Here is an 18,046-nt window from a genome sequence, read left to right on the forward strand (position 1 = left end):
TTCATTTTTTCACAGCATTTTATTGCAATGATGAATGCAAGAATGGGTGAACAAGTAGAAACACGTCAATAATGATAAAACAACATATCAAGTCATTATGTATTATTTTGCTTTTAAAAAGGCATTTTCAATTCTTTTTTCTCAAAAAACAGCCTCAAAAAACAACAGCAACACATGTTTTAACATTCAACAATACACTACGTAGAATGCCATCTATCCAACAAATCCCAACACAAAAACACACAAAAGGGTTGAACTTTGAAAGTTCTCGATAGCAAATACTGAATAAATCTGCATGAATAATCGTTTTTGTGTAGCAAATTTCAAAGAAATTGGACAAGCCCTTTCAGAGAATACAGATTTTTTGACCATGAATGGCATAAATTGCCCTAAAAAGACAAATATTGAAATTTCAACACATCTATACACATCCAATCAATTTGGACATACTGCTACAGAGAAATAGATGTTTTGATCAAAAAAGAGCAACAATTGCTCTAAAAACACAAATATGCAAATTTAACTATATTATTTAGCTTATTTTAGCTTCTCAGCTTGTCAAAATCAATTGTAAATCATGAGATATGCATGATGTTTGGTGGGGTGAATGTAGCCATTGTACCACGCAGTAGAAATGGAAGCCAGGAAACCAAAATAGTCAATTTTCAAAACTATAGGAAGCTACTGAGGAGCAAGAAGACCATGTTTCAGAGGAAGATGTGTAATCCGAAAAAAATGCTCCAAAAGTGCCACCAAATAACACCATTTTTATCTCTATTTTTCAAAAGCTCCAACAGCAGGAGGGGGACACCCCCTCCTGACCACCCCCCCGCAAAAATACTCCCCAAGTGCCACCAAATAACACCATTTTAATCTCTATTTTTCAAAAGCTCCAACGGCAGGAGGGGGACACCCCCTCCTCACCACCACACCCCCCCCCCCCCCCCCCCCCGCAAAAATACACCCCAAGTGCCACCAAATAACACCATTTTAATCTCTATTTTTCAAAGCTCCAACAGCAGGAGGGGGGACACCCCCCTCCTGAACTCCCCTCGCAAAAGTACTCCCAAAGTACCACCAGATAACACCATTTTAATCTCTATTTTTCAAAAGCTCCAACGGCAGGAGGGGGGACACCCCCTCCTGACCACCCCCAGCAAAAACTCCCCAAGTGCCACCAAATAACATCATTTTAATGTCTATTTTTCAAAAGCTCCAACAGCAGCAGGGGGACACCCTCTCCTGACCTCCCCCCCCCCCCCGTGACCGCTTGCGTGGCCGCTTTATCTTCAGACAGCGACGAACGAAAAAAAAATTATAAATCTGAAAATTTATTCTGAAAAAAAAAATTTGCACAACTAATCTCATTTGGAAAAAAAAATTTCAGAAATTTACAATAGTAAAAAAAAATTTTCACAATTTCATTGTGACCACCCCCCTCCCAAGGTCTAATGGTCCATCCCTAAGCTGTAGTTTTCTGTTAAGGAGACATCATGACATGATTTCATGAGAAGAAAAAAACATAAGAGCGTGCAAATACGTCAATATTTTGTCATTTTGTAACCAAGCAGAACAGAGCTATTTTATCGGCCGGCCATATCGAAAGCCGAGTACACTCAAAGAACTAGAGAGTGGCAGCGCGTACGTACAGTGGCCTCATTGAAATTCACTTGTCCGTCGGGCTGGGAGAATGTTGTTTTCACTTGCCCGGACTCAAAATTCACTTGTCACGGGCGTCGGGCGGCGAGAATTTTCGAGCCCTGCTACTGTAGACTATAGTCTATAGAAGCTATTGGGATGGGTATCCGTCCGGCGTCTGTCGTCAGTCTGTATGTATGTATGTATGTATGTATGTATGTATGTATGTATGTCCGTTTGTGAGGCGTCCGTCCACTCAAATATCTTGAGAACCGCAGTACTTACTGATTTGATATTTGTTGTGTAGATGAAAAATACGATTTTGAGAAACTATTTTTTTAATTTTTGATATTGTTGAAAATAGGCAAATTAATGCCAAAAAAGGTGTTTTTGGTAAAAATCTTCTTCTTCATAACCGCTGGTCAGACAGCTTTGTTATTTGGTATACAGGTCCTTAGGGGTAACCCAACTTAGACTTGTTCAAATTGTGATGAAATATGCAAATCTGTATTTTTAAGGAATTTTTTTGTCATTTTGGTCAAAATTTGACTTACATTGTATGTAATTCTTGTACTCTATAAACCCTATCAATTCACCCAGAAAAAAATAATTAATATGATTTTAAATAATTGAATTAATTAGGAATCATCAAAGCCAAAATAATTTTAGTGTGGAATTATCAGAAAGTTCAACTTTTTTTGACAGTTCATAGTGAAATGCTTACCATCTTGGAGGATTAAAACATGTAAAGGCAACTTTCCTGAATCCCAACTTTGACATATTCTGAACCGTCATTTATTGTGTCCTGTATGTTATCTAAAAGAAATTGCTCAAAATAGTCAATAGAGATAGAGATAGAGATAGAGATAGAGAAAGTTCTAATTTCCATTTATGGTTGACTTGGTAAGGATAAAATAAAATTACTTTTTGAGGAAAAAAATAGAGTGGTCAATTAAAAGAGTGGTCAAAGTGATAGGGTTTTTATGGTAAAGCTGGGCTGTATAAAGATTCCTCATGTGCTATTTATAGCAATTATGCAATCTGTGTAAACAGTGCAATGAAAGTGTAACATGATTCCTTATGCTTTTGATGACCTTGAACTTCTTAAGTTTCAAACCTTTGTCTCTTCAGTGTGCTTTCTCTGAGTATGTACAGTCTCAACTTATTAAACAGAACTCACAATGTTAATCAAAGATATCCACCTTCTTCATCAATACATGTGTCACAAAAGGTTATTCTCTACATAACTCAACAGAGCTCTGTCAACTGTTGAGTTGCTTGTTCTTTCAAAACCGCTGGTCAGACAGCTTTAATATTTAGTTTACTTGTCCGTAGGATGACCTTAGTGAGATAATTTCATACAGTAAGGAAATACTTAATTTTGTATCCATGTCTATAGTAGCTTCAGGGACTTTGGCCCTATGTTTGAGATATTGGACCAACAGAAAGACAGACAGACAGACAGACACACGGACACACAGACAGACAGACAGACAGACATCGCTGCGACATATGCTCACGTGTGTCAACACGTGAGCAAAAAAGCGATTGATAATAAGTAAGATAATTGTGTTTAAGATAGTGATATGTCAAACACTGTCCTCGTCACTTTTTTGTTCAACATGATTGCAGTTTTAAGATGTCCATCATGTATATCAAGGGGAATACTGCATAAGTCCATGCCCAAAATCTAATACAAAATAGAATATTTGGATCAAGTTTGCAGTTTGCTTTTCAACGTGGCATATTGCCATGTGGATATTGATACATTGAAATGGGATTTGATAGAAAGCTGTTGAAGAACTTAAAATAGAAAATAGGTATTTGCTAACCAGGATTTTGAAACACTACATAGGATTTTCATACATTCAATGAAGCTTGCCAAGCAAAATTCTGAGTGGCGGCAATGTACCATCCTCACAAAGGTTTTTCGCCAATTTTTTCATAATATTGGCGATGTTGAAAATCTGTTCATTTTGAAAAAGACCAAAAAGCACTTCATCAACAAGAAAGGTTTGAAAATTGATTATTATCCTAAGGTTTATTTACTCTTTGACTGAATAAATTAAAATATTAAACGGCAGTAATGTACCACACATTGTCATCAGCCCAATACCTATCATAATATGAGTTTTGATACAAAAAGATAAATGCAAAATTTTGAAATCATGGTTATCAGTTCTCTATCAAGCTTTGTGTGTATTTGAGTATACCGGGTATACGGTAGGTACACTTTAACATTACAAAAGATCTTCATTTATATTGTATCTTACTTTTCTTAGTGTAGTGTAACCAACATTGTATCATATTGTTTTTGTGAATCTATCTGGAGAAAAGATTCATCAAGATGTTAATGAAATACTTTTAAAATAGTCTTACTGTTTGAGTCCAAGTAGATCAAGTTACAGCACATTCCTCTATAAAAGTGAATGCTCTCTTTCAGATGATGAGATACATGTATGTTGATGTGTTGATTGTGATTTTTGGTTTTTCTTCTTCAGTGTCAGCTGAATTTGAATTTCAACCCACCAGTAACATTCAAGCTTATCAATGGCTCAGGACCAGTTCACCTTGCTGGAAATCACATCATTGGTCAGTATTAGTATTTTCATCTGTAACATATCTGTGTGCAAACTAGAGATCAAAACATCCTGTACATTTGGTTTATTTCTCAATGAAACATAGTGAATAAGTTCTGCCAAAACGTTTTAATTTTTTCCTTAATACTTGCACAAATCTCTTACAGGCACTTTTCATGATTCCAGGGGTCTCATTATGTTTTCACTCTGAAATTCTTTTCCTGGTGTCTATTGCACTAGGAAAAAGAGAATCAAGCAAAGCCTTCTGGGTGTATTTTGTGCATTTGTTCAGTAAAATTACTGATAAAAAGTTGTCAGTAGCAATGTTAAGTTCGCAAACAGTCCAAACTGGACACATTTCTCAGGAAAAAAATTGCATATTGACTCAAAACCTTAAATAGAGCTAGAACAACACCAAACAGTGATGCCGGTGACATGCTTTAAACTACTTGTACTTTTGATGCAGCGCCCTCAATGGTGAAATAGAAACCCTTTTGTTAACAGTTAGTACTTGCAACACTGAGTGAGAGAGAGAGCTTCCTTCAGAAAATACTGTAAGGCCAAGAAAAATGAAAAGTTTGTTTCTCATCCTCGCGCGCATAAATTCAGACCTGCTGCATCAACTTTTTTTTCTGCCCATGAGAAAATAAAATGGAAAAAACCCGCAAAAATACATGAAGATAGTGCATAACACAGTGCTGTATAAAACAGAACTGTAAACAAAATAACTGACACTAACATTCCATTCAGAACTGTACACACATATGTCACTGTTTTGTTAATCTGTCAAAACTGTGCATTGCTGCACTAAAAGTCAAACCACAGAACTGTTGCTATACAAAACTATATCTGTGTGCATTCCTGTGTTGTTTTCATGTTTTCTGGGCATTCGTGTTGGTTGAAGAATAAAAAAAATTGAGAAGCAAAAAAAGTCGTGTCACCACATTTTTGCAATATGTCTAGGATGAGATACAAACTTTTTATTTTTCTTGGCCTAAAACAGGACTTTTCAACTAGTAACCTCTTTTAGCAAATTAAGCTATGTCAGTAAATTCACAAATGTAATACAACACTTGTTTAAATAGGAAGTCGTCTTAGCTAAATTGCAAGGGAATCTGAAAATGCCAATGAAAGCATTGAAGCTCATTGATATGTTTTACAGCAGTGAACTTTACTTTCATTAGAGTTAGGATCAGTAAGCAGCAAGCAATGAGAGTAACTGTGTTTATTATCCTCACCATTGCTAACATTACTGACCAACAGAAGTTGAAGATCTTACACAGTATACTGGGTTTGATGATGACTTCATAGATGATGAAGCGGAGGAAGAAGAAGATACATCTCCAGAAAAGAATGATGCATCTCCTTTTTTAGCAAAATCTAAGAAAAGACCAGCATCAACAGCAGATGAAAAACCCAAAAAGGTATGACAATCGGATGGCAGAATGTAGAGGAAAGCTTTAGGTATTTTGAAATGTACTTTTAGATTTTTAAATGTATATTCGAAGTTAATAATCAGTTAATATTCTTAAATTTTGAAAATCAGTTGATCACTGTATTTCAAGAATCTGTAAGACATTAGATGAAGTACGTGTCATCAAATACTGTTTGATGACATTGCCTTCCAGAAACACAGTCTCTCCCTAGTACTATGCCACAGTTGGTTACATCAAATTTTCAAGAAACACTTCATGGAAAAATTTAGAATTGTACGGTATATTCAGTCAAGTCTGCACTCCTTTTGTTATACTTCAACTTTTCATTTCTGTGTACTCATTTCTCAGCTTGCGAAGTTGGATTTGAATAAATCAACAGAAGAAAGCGAAGACTCTGATGAAGAAAGTGACGAAGATTCTGATATTGAATTGCTCACAAAACAGAAGAAGAAGGTATGAAATATTCAATAAATTCCAACTGTGTCACGAGACTTTGATCTATGGTATGGTATATCTTCATGTGAATAGAGTATAGTATTTAGTAGTAAAGTATTTGTATTCAGTGAAGTTAAACTCTGATACCAGGTGGTTTCAATTTGTAACTGAAATTATGACAAATCCATTGTCATTCACAACACACTTTCAAAACCTGGTGAAACTTGTTCATTACATGCACTATGATGGATTTCATATGTATATTGAGTGTAAAACATTTCCTAAACAAATTAAACATGAATGCTTATTTCTGATTGTTGATTTCCAGGCTCTAGAATTCTCTTTTAGACCATTAATACTTTTGCAGAATACATATTTGTCCAGTACCCATGTAGTTATTCCATCCACATCAATAAAATCTAAATATGTATCTTTGATCAGCATGTATATTTTGAAATCTGTCAGGCCATCTATCCATCTATCATAAAAACTTAAGAATGGTAGGAACAAAAGCTGTGATTTTTGTTGTTTCTGTGTATTATTGGTTTAAGAAAAGATTCATATTTAAGTGAGGCAGCAAAGGGATGTAGAAAGTAGCTAGAAGCCGGCAAAAACAACCAGCTGTCAGCTAAAATTTGCTGGCTGTGAAAATTCAGTTTTAGTTAAAAATCAGGACATTTTGGACATACAGTACTTGTAACTGCCTGTACTTTTTTTTTTGCCACCTGTTACCAAAATTTTCTACATTCCTCCAGCATTCTCGAATCAAACATGCAAACAAATGAAGTAAAAAATCTCACAAATCTAGACAAACTCATGGTATTAGATTTTTTTACACCATTTTACAGTGTAGCTGTGGTATTATAAATCAGTATTATTATAATGTAGTTACAGTAAGAAGGCTACAATCCATGATATGACAACAGATGATACTGTCTGAGGTATAGCTAACTTCTCAGTCAAGTTAGAATTGAAAGAATTGTCATCAAAATATCTCCATTAACTCTTATGATAGACAATGCTATTGTAGTTTTGCATACTGTTTGGTCACTAACATTTGATGTGTGTATATAACGGTATACCAAAGAAAGCTTAAATGGTAGGTTGTGGCATCTGTCTGTCTGTCTGTCTGTCTGTCTGTCTGTATGTATGTATGTATGTATGTATGTATGTATGTATGTATGTATGTATGCATGTATATATGTATCATGCATAGACCGGCCCCCAGTCGCCTTGCTTTTTGCAGCAGCAGATTCTGGCTGACCAAGGGACTGGTGTACGGTGCAAACGCCCTCTAGTGTTACAAGCGGTGTGGCCATTTGTTGACATAAGCATATAATATGTAAGCAAATGATTGACAAGGACTTCTGACATACGAAGTGATCAGTTTATCACAAGAAATATATTGTGATTTGTAGCCAATATTTATCTTAACTTGATATATATATAACAGAGATTTTCTTGTCTCGATATGATCAGAGATGAGCAATGGCATGCTCAAAATAATCAGGAAATTAGGCCTTGTACCAACATGGCACTCATACTACACAGTGCCGGTAAATGGGCCTTCATCACAGACCGTGTGCTGTGCATAGAAGTTTTTCAGTCCGACTCAATCAAGTTTGTAATTTACTCGGTTTGGAAAACAAGAGTAAAAAAGTTACTGTATTGAACATTATTGAAATAAAACTTCCATAATCAATGTAATAAAGAATAATAGCATGTAATTCAGTGATTGCAACATGGTCCCTCTGCAACCTCCTTGGAAACTGCCTGCCCTTGTGCATACTTATAAGCCTGATGTCATTTTGAATTATTTATAGCAACCTAAACCCTGAAAGGTTCACAAGTCTATGGCCCAAGGCATTCACCCCACAATCTATGCAACAGCCTATCAATTAGTGTGATGGTCTGCTGATGTTTAGTCCTTCAATTTATTATATATTTTGATATATATGCCCACAGACTTGTGAGCAAGTCTAGTATCACAGTATCATTGTATGTATGGATGGATGGATGGCTGGATGGATAGATACACTGGTATGTATGTGTTGATGGATGGATGTATGTATGTATGTATCAAAAACTCAAAAATCACAGTATGTACCATCCTAGTATTTTGTATACAGGTGCACCCGGGGTGGAAGTGTAAATTTGTTCAAATGAAGATGTTAGTATCAAAATGTGCGAATGAGGTTTAAAAAAGGCAAATTCCTGCAAATTGCTAAAGTTCTGTAATCACAAGCCAGATTTGCTTGAAAACTGGTATGCAGGTTTCTTAAGTTAACTTTAGTTAGATTTGTTCAAATTTTGGTGAAATTTTCATATTTGTATTTTTAGGGCAAATTTTTCTGTTTTAGTCAAAAAATGTTCTCTGAAAACCACTTGTCTGATTGCTTTGAAACTTGGTATGCATATTTCTAGGGGCGGTCTTAGTTCAGATTGTGGTGAAATTCTCATATTTGTATCTTTTGGGCAATATTTCCTATTTTTGGTTAAAAAAATCAAGTTCTCTTAATGTGCTTGTTTGATTGCCTTGAAACTTGGTATGCATAAAGATTTGGCCTGCCAGATTTTTTCAAATTGTGGTGAAATTTTGATGGTTGTATTTTGGCTGCAACTTTCCCATTTTTGATCAAAGAGTCTTCTGTGAAATCACTGATTCTCTTTTATGTCTGATTGCTTTTAAACCTGGTATGCATATTCCAAGGGGTAAAGTTATTTTAAGTTTATTCAAATTGTGGTGAACATTGCATATTTGTATTTTTGAGTCTTTTTTGTCTTTTTTTTGTGAAAAAATCTCTGAAATTGCTGGTCCCATTGCTTCTAAATTTGACTTGAAGGTTCTTAGTGATGATCTAATTTTTGTTCAAATTTTGACAAAACCTGCTATATGGTATTTTTGGATGAATTTTGTTGTTCTTGGTCCAAAACAAAGTACCAGATATCTCATACTTGAATTTCTTAGTCCAGTCGCAAAAACTTCAGAGCTGCTGCATATTTCCCCTTTGTATTTGGTGTGTAGATGCATGCTTAGACTGTAAGTGAAAATTTGTTCTAATGGAGTTATCATTTACCAAAAGTATGCTAATGAGCAGAAAAGTGTAAACTTGGTAAAAGTCTCAATAATTGCAAGTCTAGTATATTTTAAAAAATTGAGAATCTTAAGTATAGTAGCACTGGTTTATTCAAAGGATGACAAGGAGTACATATTTGGGGTAGAAAACCTTAATTTGGTATCAATGATGAGAATTAATTTAAGCCAAAAACTTGATTGAAATAACTTTTATTCAAAACGTAAGAACTTTATTGCCATACAATGTTGTCATTCTATTTTATAGCAGTTAAAGAACATAATATGAAAATTTCACAAAATTTGACCTGGCCAGAGTTAAGTTAAATTCTTGTGAAGTGTTGAAAATAAGAGAAAAAAGAAGCAAGGATATTGTAGGATAGTGTAAATTTGCATAAATTTACTTCCTTGTCACTCAACTTATGACTTCTTGTAATGCTAGATGCTGAACCCAACCAACACTTTAATCTTGGGTTCACATGTAAATAAAAATTGAATGAATCTTTGTGAAAAAAAGTGATTTTTAGCAATTACCCTATGTTATGTACAATGCCACGTTAATGTCAATTCTCATAAATGTTTTCTCTTTCTAAAGCCACTCAAAGAAGTCAAAGCCATGGAGATAGATGACGACGATGATGATGACGATGATGATGAGGATAGTGATTTTGAAATTGATCTTGGAGATGATGATGATGAAGATGATGAGAGTGATGAAGATAGCGATGGTGATTTTGATGAATCTGATGAGGAGGATGAAGAGGATAGTGAAGATGAAGAGAGGTAACTCTGAGATAGTTTTGGAAGATTTTACCACTTTCACCATAATCTGTGATCTACAGTCAAATTTTCCCACTGGTCACTCTTTCAGGGTGGTCACTTGTCCGTTGTGGTCACTTTCAGGTAGTCCTACAAGTGTTGACATTTTAAAAGACTTACAGAGCTGTCACCTCTACAACATGGTCAGCTGTCATTGGTAGATGTATTGTCTTGGTAAAAGTGCCAATTTGTAATTGTTCAACATTTTGGGTGGTAACTCACTTCACTCACGATCTCTGTTGTGGTACATGCAAAGGGCCAGTCACTGGTTACCGATACATGCAAAGGGCCAGTCACTGGTTACCGATACATGCAAAGGGCCAGTTACTGGTTACCGATACATGCAAAGGGCCAGTTACTGGTTACCGATACATGCAGAGGGCCAGTTACTGGTTACCAATACATGCAAAGGGCCAGTTACTGGTTACCGATACATGCAAAGGGCCAGTTACTGGTTACTGATACATGCAAAGGGCCAGTTACTGGTTACCGATACATGCAAAGGGCCAGGTACTGGTTACCGATACATGCAAAGGGCCAGTCACTGGTTACCGATACATGCAAAGGGCCAGTTACTGGTTACCGATACATGCAAAGGGCCAGGTACTGGTTACCGATACATGCAAAGGGCCAGTCACTGGTTACCGATACATGCAAAGGGCCAGTTACTGGTTACCGATACATGCAAAGGGCCAGTTACTGGTTACCGATACATGCAAAGGGCCAGTCACTGGTTACCGATACATGCAAAGGGCCAGTTACTGGTTACTGATACATGCAAAGGGCCAGTCACTGGTTACCGATACATGCAAAGGGCCAGTCACTGGTTACCGATACATGCAAAGGGCCAGTTACTGGTTACCGATACATGCAAAGGGCCAGTTACTGGTTACCGATACATGCAAAGGGCCAGTTACTGGTTACCGATACATGCAAAGGGCCAGTTACTGGTTACCGATACATGCAAAGGGCCAGTTACTGGTTACCGATACATGCAAAGGGCCAGTCACTGGTTACCGATACATGCAAAGGGCCAGTTACTGGTTACCGATACATGCAAAGGGCCAGTTACTGGTTACCGATACATGCAAAGGGCCAGTCACTGGTTACCGATACATGCAAAGGGCCAGTCACTGGTTACCGATACATGCAAAGGGCCAGTCACTGGTTACCGATACATGCAAAGGGCCAGTCACTGGTTACCGATACATGCAAAGGGCCAGTTACTGGTTACTGATTCATGCAAAGGGCTAGTTAATGGTTACTGATACATGCAAAGGGTTAGTTAATGGTTACTGATACATGCAAAGGGCCAGTCACTGGTTACCGATACATGCAAAGGGCCAGTCACTGGTTACCGATACATGCAAAGGGCCAGTTACTGGTTACTGATTCATGCAAAGGGTTAGTTAATGGTTACTGATACATGCAAAGGGTTAGTTAATGGTTAAACATTTTTAGAACTGTTACCCAACCAGGTAACAGTTATGCTAGCTTTGACCTATAGACGTTTGAAAGTGCTATTTATGAATGTGCTCATTGTAAAAAATAAACCAAAATGGCAAACATAACTGAGGTAAGTGATAGTAGAAAATTTCTCAATTAAATGAAGAAAATGGATTAGGTGAGTTATAAAACACACATTGTTTTGGCATATTAAAGAGTGCAGGCCTAGCAGGGGCATTGGGATTTTTTCCAAGCCATATCAAATTCCCCACCCACAGGCTACAAAAATATGTCAAATACCTGAGGATTAGGGAAAACAGAGGCTACATGTAATTTAGGACTTGATATCAGTCAAAATTCTAGACACAGTGCATCTTATGGCAATCAAATTCCCCAGCACAACCACACCCTGGTAGAAATCATTGATAGGTACAGAAGTATGGAGAAATTCACTCAATGGCATGGATATGCATTGCCATTTGACTGTAGTGGATTGCAATTAAAGTGTCTTTCACATAACTTTCTTTCTTAACTCTCTGATTCAGAGTGTCCCAGCTGGCTCCAAGGTATTCCAAGGTATACATAATTGTGAGTAAATCATGGCATTAGCTAATTTATTATAATTAGAAAACTTTTTCTTTTTTCCACAGTGAAGAAGAAACACCTGTCAAATCTAAAGCAATAAAGGTGAAAGAAAAACAGAAAGAGGTAAGGGTTTATGATTGTTAACTACAAAAAAGAAGCAAGCAATTTTAGCAAGAGCAAGAATTTGAGATCTTGGGCCTTCAAATGTTTACTTGTGAGTATTGGACTTGTAAGTGGGTTGGTCATGCGAATCAGGGAATACTACAAGTAATGATGTGGTATTTGGGATCACATGATTCAGTGTAAGACTGATTCTGAGAAACATCAAATCCTGAGGGAAATTTACAAACCCCTTCTCCTTCTAAAGGACTGCAGAACTTCATAGACCTGTCAAGAATGTGATAGAGTGCAAATGTTAGAATAGCACAAAGGTTGTAGCGCCCTCTATAGCTTAGTACAAAATTTCATCATATGAAACAGGGAGACAAAAAGGAAATCTTAATGGAACATCTATGAGGTAGATAATGTCATTTGATTGATGTCGACATGTAAGTGCCAAACGGAAGTGATCTATTGTTGCTGTTAAAGATAATTCTATTTGGTTTCAAATGACCTGGTGTGAAGCTGCCTGTGTGGTCTCCTGATTTGAGTTATTGGTAGAGTAATTTCCTTTCAAGAATTATTGAAAGCTTATGTATTTAACATAAAATTTCACCATTATCTGATGTTCTGTGCACAATTGTCTAGCTTGGCAAAAAACAGTAAGTATATCTGTTGAAAAAAAATTACTTGGTAGTGTACAGAGGCAGACACTCTCACAGCCCCTTGCTTGTAATGCCCTATAGTGTCCAAGCCAGCACAGCCAACTCAGGGACCTGGCATAGCCAACTGTGCCAGCTTGTGCTGAGCCAGGCATCACCAGTCAAAGTGTGTTGTCAAGGAGGGACTGTAAGAGAGTATGTGTGGAGGGTGGCATGCCCCAGATACAGTAAACCTCACTTCTTCCAAACATAATGCCTTAACAACAGAAAGTAACATTGATCATTGACACAAAAGTGGGACTGTGAATTGCCCTAACATCTCTTTAGAGTATGTGAAACCACCTTCCCACTTTTCATGTGTTGACTTCATGCAGGTACATTGACATGTTGGCCTTGACAAAATTTGTTAAGAGCGCCCTCATGAGTTGATGCAAACCGACTTGTTTATGAAAGTCTGCACGTTTTTCTGTGGAATTTACCCTTGCAGTACGCAGTCATGTGTGCTAATTTCATGAATTAACCTTTTTCAAAGGTTGACCCATCTGCATTTCTTTGACAAAGTAGGTGGCGTCAAGAGCCATACTGTTGTGTCTCATACACAAATACAATTTTCAGAAGGGTATTTTAATGTAATCTGTGTTCAGAAATAACTGCCAAACTGTACAAAATAACCCTTGACTGAAAAATACTACCTGAGTGGCTTTGTCTCTTCAATGGCAGTAAAACCTGTATTGATAAAGAACTGGCTGGATAATATCCTGCAAGATGTTTTGTCACAAGTATGTGTGAAGATATGCAGACATAGTGTGTGTTTTATCCCAAACCTGTGCAACTGTCGGTGACTCCACAGCAACGTTCATGACCCTGAGACTTGACACCATGTATCCAAATCCACTGTACATTTCTAAATTGCAGCTGTTGATACAGGGCCTGCTAACAGGTGGCAGCTTTTCTGTTTTCTGGTCTCCAACTCTGGCCATGTGCACACAACCGTTACACTGCTTCTCAGATTTCCTGTGCACTTATTTTGACCTCAGTATATGTCAGGGTCTGTGTGGAAGAGAGGACACCGGGACTACCTTCAGATTCATGATCTGAAACAACCACCTCCCAACCTTTAAAGTAGAAAATGACCCTCATTGTCCGTTGGCAACATTAGAGGACGTCTGTTCAGGTTTAAGTTGAAAAGGTCTCTGTTTACATAACCCAGGTACTTGGGAAGGAAAATTGACCGATGTTTTAGAAGCCAGAAAGTACAAGGTTGATATGTGAAGTTTAGAAAGAAAGAATCACAAGATATTGACAAACTTTCTCAAGAAAAATGAGAAGTAAAATCCAAAGTCTGTAAGACATCATCATCATCATCATCAGGCGCTGAAGTAAAGTCATAAAATCATAGATTATAACAATCAGTGTTTATCAGTCCATAATTCTTATGATGTGTGCAATGAATGTTTGCATTTCTTCTATTGTATTTCTGATGAAAGATTATTTTGGTGTCCCTCCTAACTATGATAACAGACTACCTACCCTACAGCTCAATAATATTGACCATGTCTTCTTCAATTCAAGAAGGTAAATTGAAACAACAAGTCAGTCACTAGAGTCACATCCTGTGCTTTGATAACAGATCCTCCCCAGCCTCCAGGCTCATGGCTTCCTTTGCCTGTTCTGCCACCTTTATATTTAGAGTGGGAAATTTCTCTTACCAACAGCTGTCTGTTCTTTCTTCCATTCTATTACCTCAATCATAGACCTGACATTTTTATCCTTCCTGACAATTTTCCAGACGATAATCAGCTTAAAATGCTTTTATTAATTAGTCAAGTATGATGTAATCAAATAAAAGTGATTTCTATGGAATGATGGTAAGTCATTCACAAAAATATTTCTGTATGGTTGCCCTCCCCTTCACAGGACAAAAGCAAAGAAAAGACACAAATAAATGGGGAGCCAACCAAGGACACGCCGAAGGCATCAGCAAAAAAGGACAACAAAGTGGGAAAGAAAGAAAGCACTAAAGACAAGGACAAAACAAAGACATCAGTAAAGAAAGACGACAAAGAAAAAGGCATACCAAATGAAAAGACACCGGTAGGTTTTCAATCATATCATAGTTTTTGCATTATTACTCTTTTCACTTGAGGCACCACCCAGGAATTTCTTTCCCCCCCGCCCACCTTGAAAGAAAATGCCATCAAGTAACTTATGTAAATTGTGAAGACTTTTTGCCGTCATTTGTAGTCTGCCTCTCCTCAGCACATTACTTTACTTATGTTGTCAATTACAAAAAGTACATGCATTAGTCTGGTTTTATGATGAAGCTAGCCAGTGTATTGTATTTGTATTTTCATACAGCTGTATCTGATATTACTCCCTGGATTTATTTCATCAATTTTCCTGACTGTATATTATGTGTAGCATATACCCAAAACTTGTTTCTTTCTGAAGCTTAAGACCAACCCATGGGGTTTCTTTGGACAGAAATCAAAAAATAGTTTGCAGAATGTGTCTTGCATAAAACGAATCTGTTCACCTTGATTCCTAGACTTGGTTCAAGTCTGTGATTTGTGAATGTTTGAGTGGAGTGAACGCAATGATTTGTATTTTGCTTTCATGTGAAACCCGCGCGTGAGTGGACGCGATGAGTAGGGTGAACGCGATGAGTGGAGTGAACGCTATACAGCGGAGTTTCACCCGGAATCACAGACTTGGCTTTGTTGCACGAACTGCGTTGCTATAAATTATTCATGAGATGACGTTTTTCTGTACTCATATATTATTCATAGGATGATATCACTAAATTTTACACATTGGGAGGAGTTACCAATTGACCCAAACGAGAGGTGCATAAAACTCGCATGTCGAGTGCGATCACTCCCACAAAAGTCGGCACGACCTCTGTTGTATCACCAAAAACGCGTGAAAATATCTGTGTTGTTTGTGGGCTCATGTTGCAAAATGCGAAAATCGTCGCAGGTTATTCAAGGATGGAAAAAGACACCGTCCTTACAGTTGTAGCCTGTTCTCTTACGTGCCCAAAGCGATGGAAATCAAAACAATGTGGGGCGACTTGGTATGTCAGTGATTTTCCGCTGCCGGTTGGTGCGCAGACGAACACATCTTTTCCCTCAATGTAACTCTCAACAAGCTTTCTTTGGTAATCTCGCATGATTAGTAGTAAAACGCGGTTGATGTACGGACTTGATGCCATTATTCGCCAAGATATAAAACGTACTCGATGTCTAGCTTTGCACGGATATGACAACAAACTTTTTAATGTATGCAGAGGTTTATTAGCATGCGTTCTTCTTATTGGCCAGAATAACGGCAGGGGCTGTCAATCATTTTGTATTTGCTCTACGTCACTGTGTACACAGTCCGTCTCACCGCCTGTACTTTGCAAGAAGTCCAAGTCGGTGAATCCAGCAGAAACTAACTCACTACTGCGCAGACTCAAACGTGACGCATTCAATCGCTGGGAAAACCTGGCGTTAGCTGCCAAATTCCGGATAGGTTTGTACGAAATAGGAGAGACACAAGAGAAAGTATTATAAATGATTTTTTTTTAAATTCATCGACTTGAACCAAGTCTACTTGATTCCCTGTGAACAGGTCCTGGTCAACATTGATAACTATGGGTTTGGGGTAAACTATGGTGATAAATGGGTTTGGGGTAAACTATGGTGATAAATGGGTTTGGGGTAAACTATGGTGATAAAAGGGTTTGGGGTAAACTATGGTGATACTATGGGTTTGGGGTAAACTATGGTGATAAATGGGTTTGGGGTAAACTATGGTGATACTATGGGTTTGGGCTAAACTATGGTGATACTATGGGTTTGGGCTAAACTATGGTGATAAAAGGGTAAAGAAAGACATCATAGTAAAAGTTTTCAATCTTTCACTTGAAAATTAAAAATCTGAACAACTTGCACAAACAAAGGGTGGCAGCCATTTTAAATGTTATTTTTATAGTTTTCCATTATTTGTTGATAATCATCAATCATGGCCAAAAGCTTAAAACATTGATTTTTAGGTACACAGAGTAATAAGTCTATCTTCAAATGGAAACACTTATTCATTCTTACATTGTAATGTTTTGTAAATCATTATCTTTGCAGACTCTGGTTATTTTTGTCTGCACTCTAAATTTATTGTGTAAGTTGCTAAAAGGACAGAAAGTCGTGTTGTCACAAGTTCATCCAGCAATAAATATAATCAAAAATACCCCAAAGGAATAGCCAACTAAAGGTCAAGTGTACATCAAATACATTGTGTTTATGCAATGGCAACCACACAGTCTCCAACCTGTTATTTCACCTTTGACCCCTAAGTGAAACAAACAAATCATGTGACTGGTGTGTTACAATATGCATCATGTTGATTCAATTCTTTTTGCATCTTAAGGTTTTATTTCTAAGGAATATGTCAGATCATAGTGAAATTTACATCAAGCAATTGATAACCTTGACCCACTAGCATGTAGACAGGTTTCTTTTGTCTAGCCCAATCTCTTTTGTACTTAGCTGTTTACATACCTATTTCAAAACATGAATTGCAGCCTGCCAAATCTGATCTGTATCCTCAACTACATTTGATATAGCCATAACAGTGCAGTAGACACTAAATGCTGATAACATTAACGCAACAGAAAGATAAATTATTAGAAAGATGTGAACTCTTGTCATACTATTAGGCCGATACCAAGATCTCATAATACACTTATTTTCTAGATTTGCTTGATTTTTAATGACAAAGCTTGCGTTCCTATAATATGTAGAACTTCTGCCAATAAATATGTAGATAGTGAATATCTGTAAGACTGTACCTTGGAGAATGAATATTTATCACACAAGCCATTCACGTAGTCTGTTCATGAATGTTATTTGCCAAAAGAACAAGAAGTCTGATTGAGTATACAGTGCTGAATGAGTAAAAGTTCAGTGTGAATTTCAGTCTAAATAATTGAAATTCAATGGCAGAAATTTAAGTTATTGATATGTGAGAGGTTGATGCTTTAACAAGGAGTTGTAGCAATAAAGTTGGCAGTTACTACAATACAAAATCACATCAAAAGTGCAGCTAAATTTTCTGACACTATGATCTTGGTGTCTATAAATTTTACAAAGGATTCTTTTTTGGTAAAACTTCATTTACAGCCAATATCGCCGGCTGACTCGCAGCGTGTTTGCAAGGTTATATCTGATTGGTCGATTGTCACTATTCACAGCAACTTAGGGAGTTTATTTGTATTATTTCATTAAACGGTAC

The 18,046-nt window shown here is 37.1% G+C and overlaps 2 protein-coding genes across 2 annotated transcripts in view; one reads left to right on the plus strand and one right to left on the minus strand.

Annotated features, from left to right (window-relative positions):
* LOC139120828 (solute carrier family 28 member 3-like) overlaps nt 1-4,169 on the minus strand; it is a 54,375-nt gene extending 50,206 nt beyond the window's left edge. Inside the window, exon 1 of the mRNA XM_070685404.1 lies at nt 4,018-4,169. The gene's annotated coding sequence lies outside the window, so the exon portion shown is untranslated. The remainder of the gene's footprint in view (nt 1-4,017) is intronic.
* The window catches only part of LOC139120830 (nucleoplasmin-like protein ANO39), a 53,922-nt gene that overhangs the window by 25,112 nt on the left and 10,764 nt on the right, over nt 1-18,046 (plus strand). Inside the window, exons 4-9 of the mRNA XM_070685407.1 lie at nt 4,140-4,230; nt 5,481-5,641; nt 6,002-6,106; nt 9,757-9,944; nt 12,077-12,134; nt 14,690-14,866. Coding sequence (XP_070541508.1) covers nt 4,140-4,230; nt 5,481-5,641; nt 6,002-6,106; nt 9,757-9,944; nt 12,077-12,134; nt 14,690-14,866 — 780 coding nt within the window. The remainder of the gene's footprint in view (nt 1-4,139; nt 4,231-5,480; nt 5,642-6,001; nt 6,107-9,756; nt 9,945-12,076; nt 12,135-14,689; nt 14,867-18,046) is intronic.

Source organism: Ptychodera flava, chromosome 20 (genome assembly GCF_041260155.1).
Source record: "Ptychodera flava strain L36383 chromosome 20, AS_Pfla_20210202, whole genome shotgun sequence".
Classification (NCBI taxonomy): Eukaryota; Metazoa; Hemichordata; class Enteropneusta; family Ptychoderidae; genus Ptychodera; species Ptychodera flava.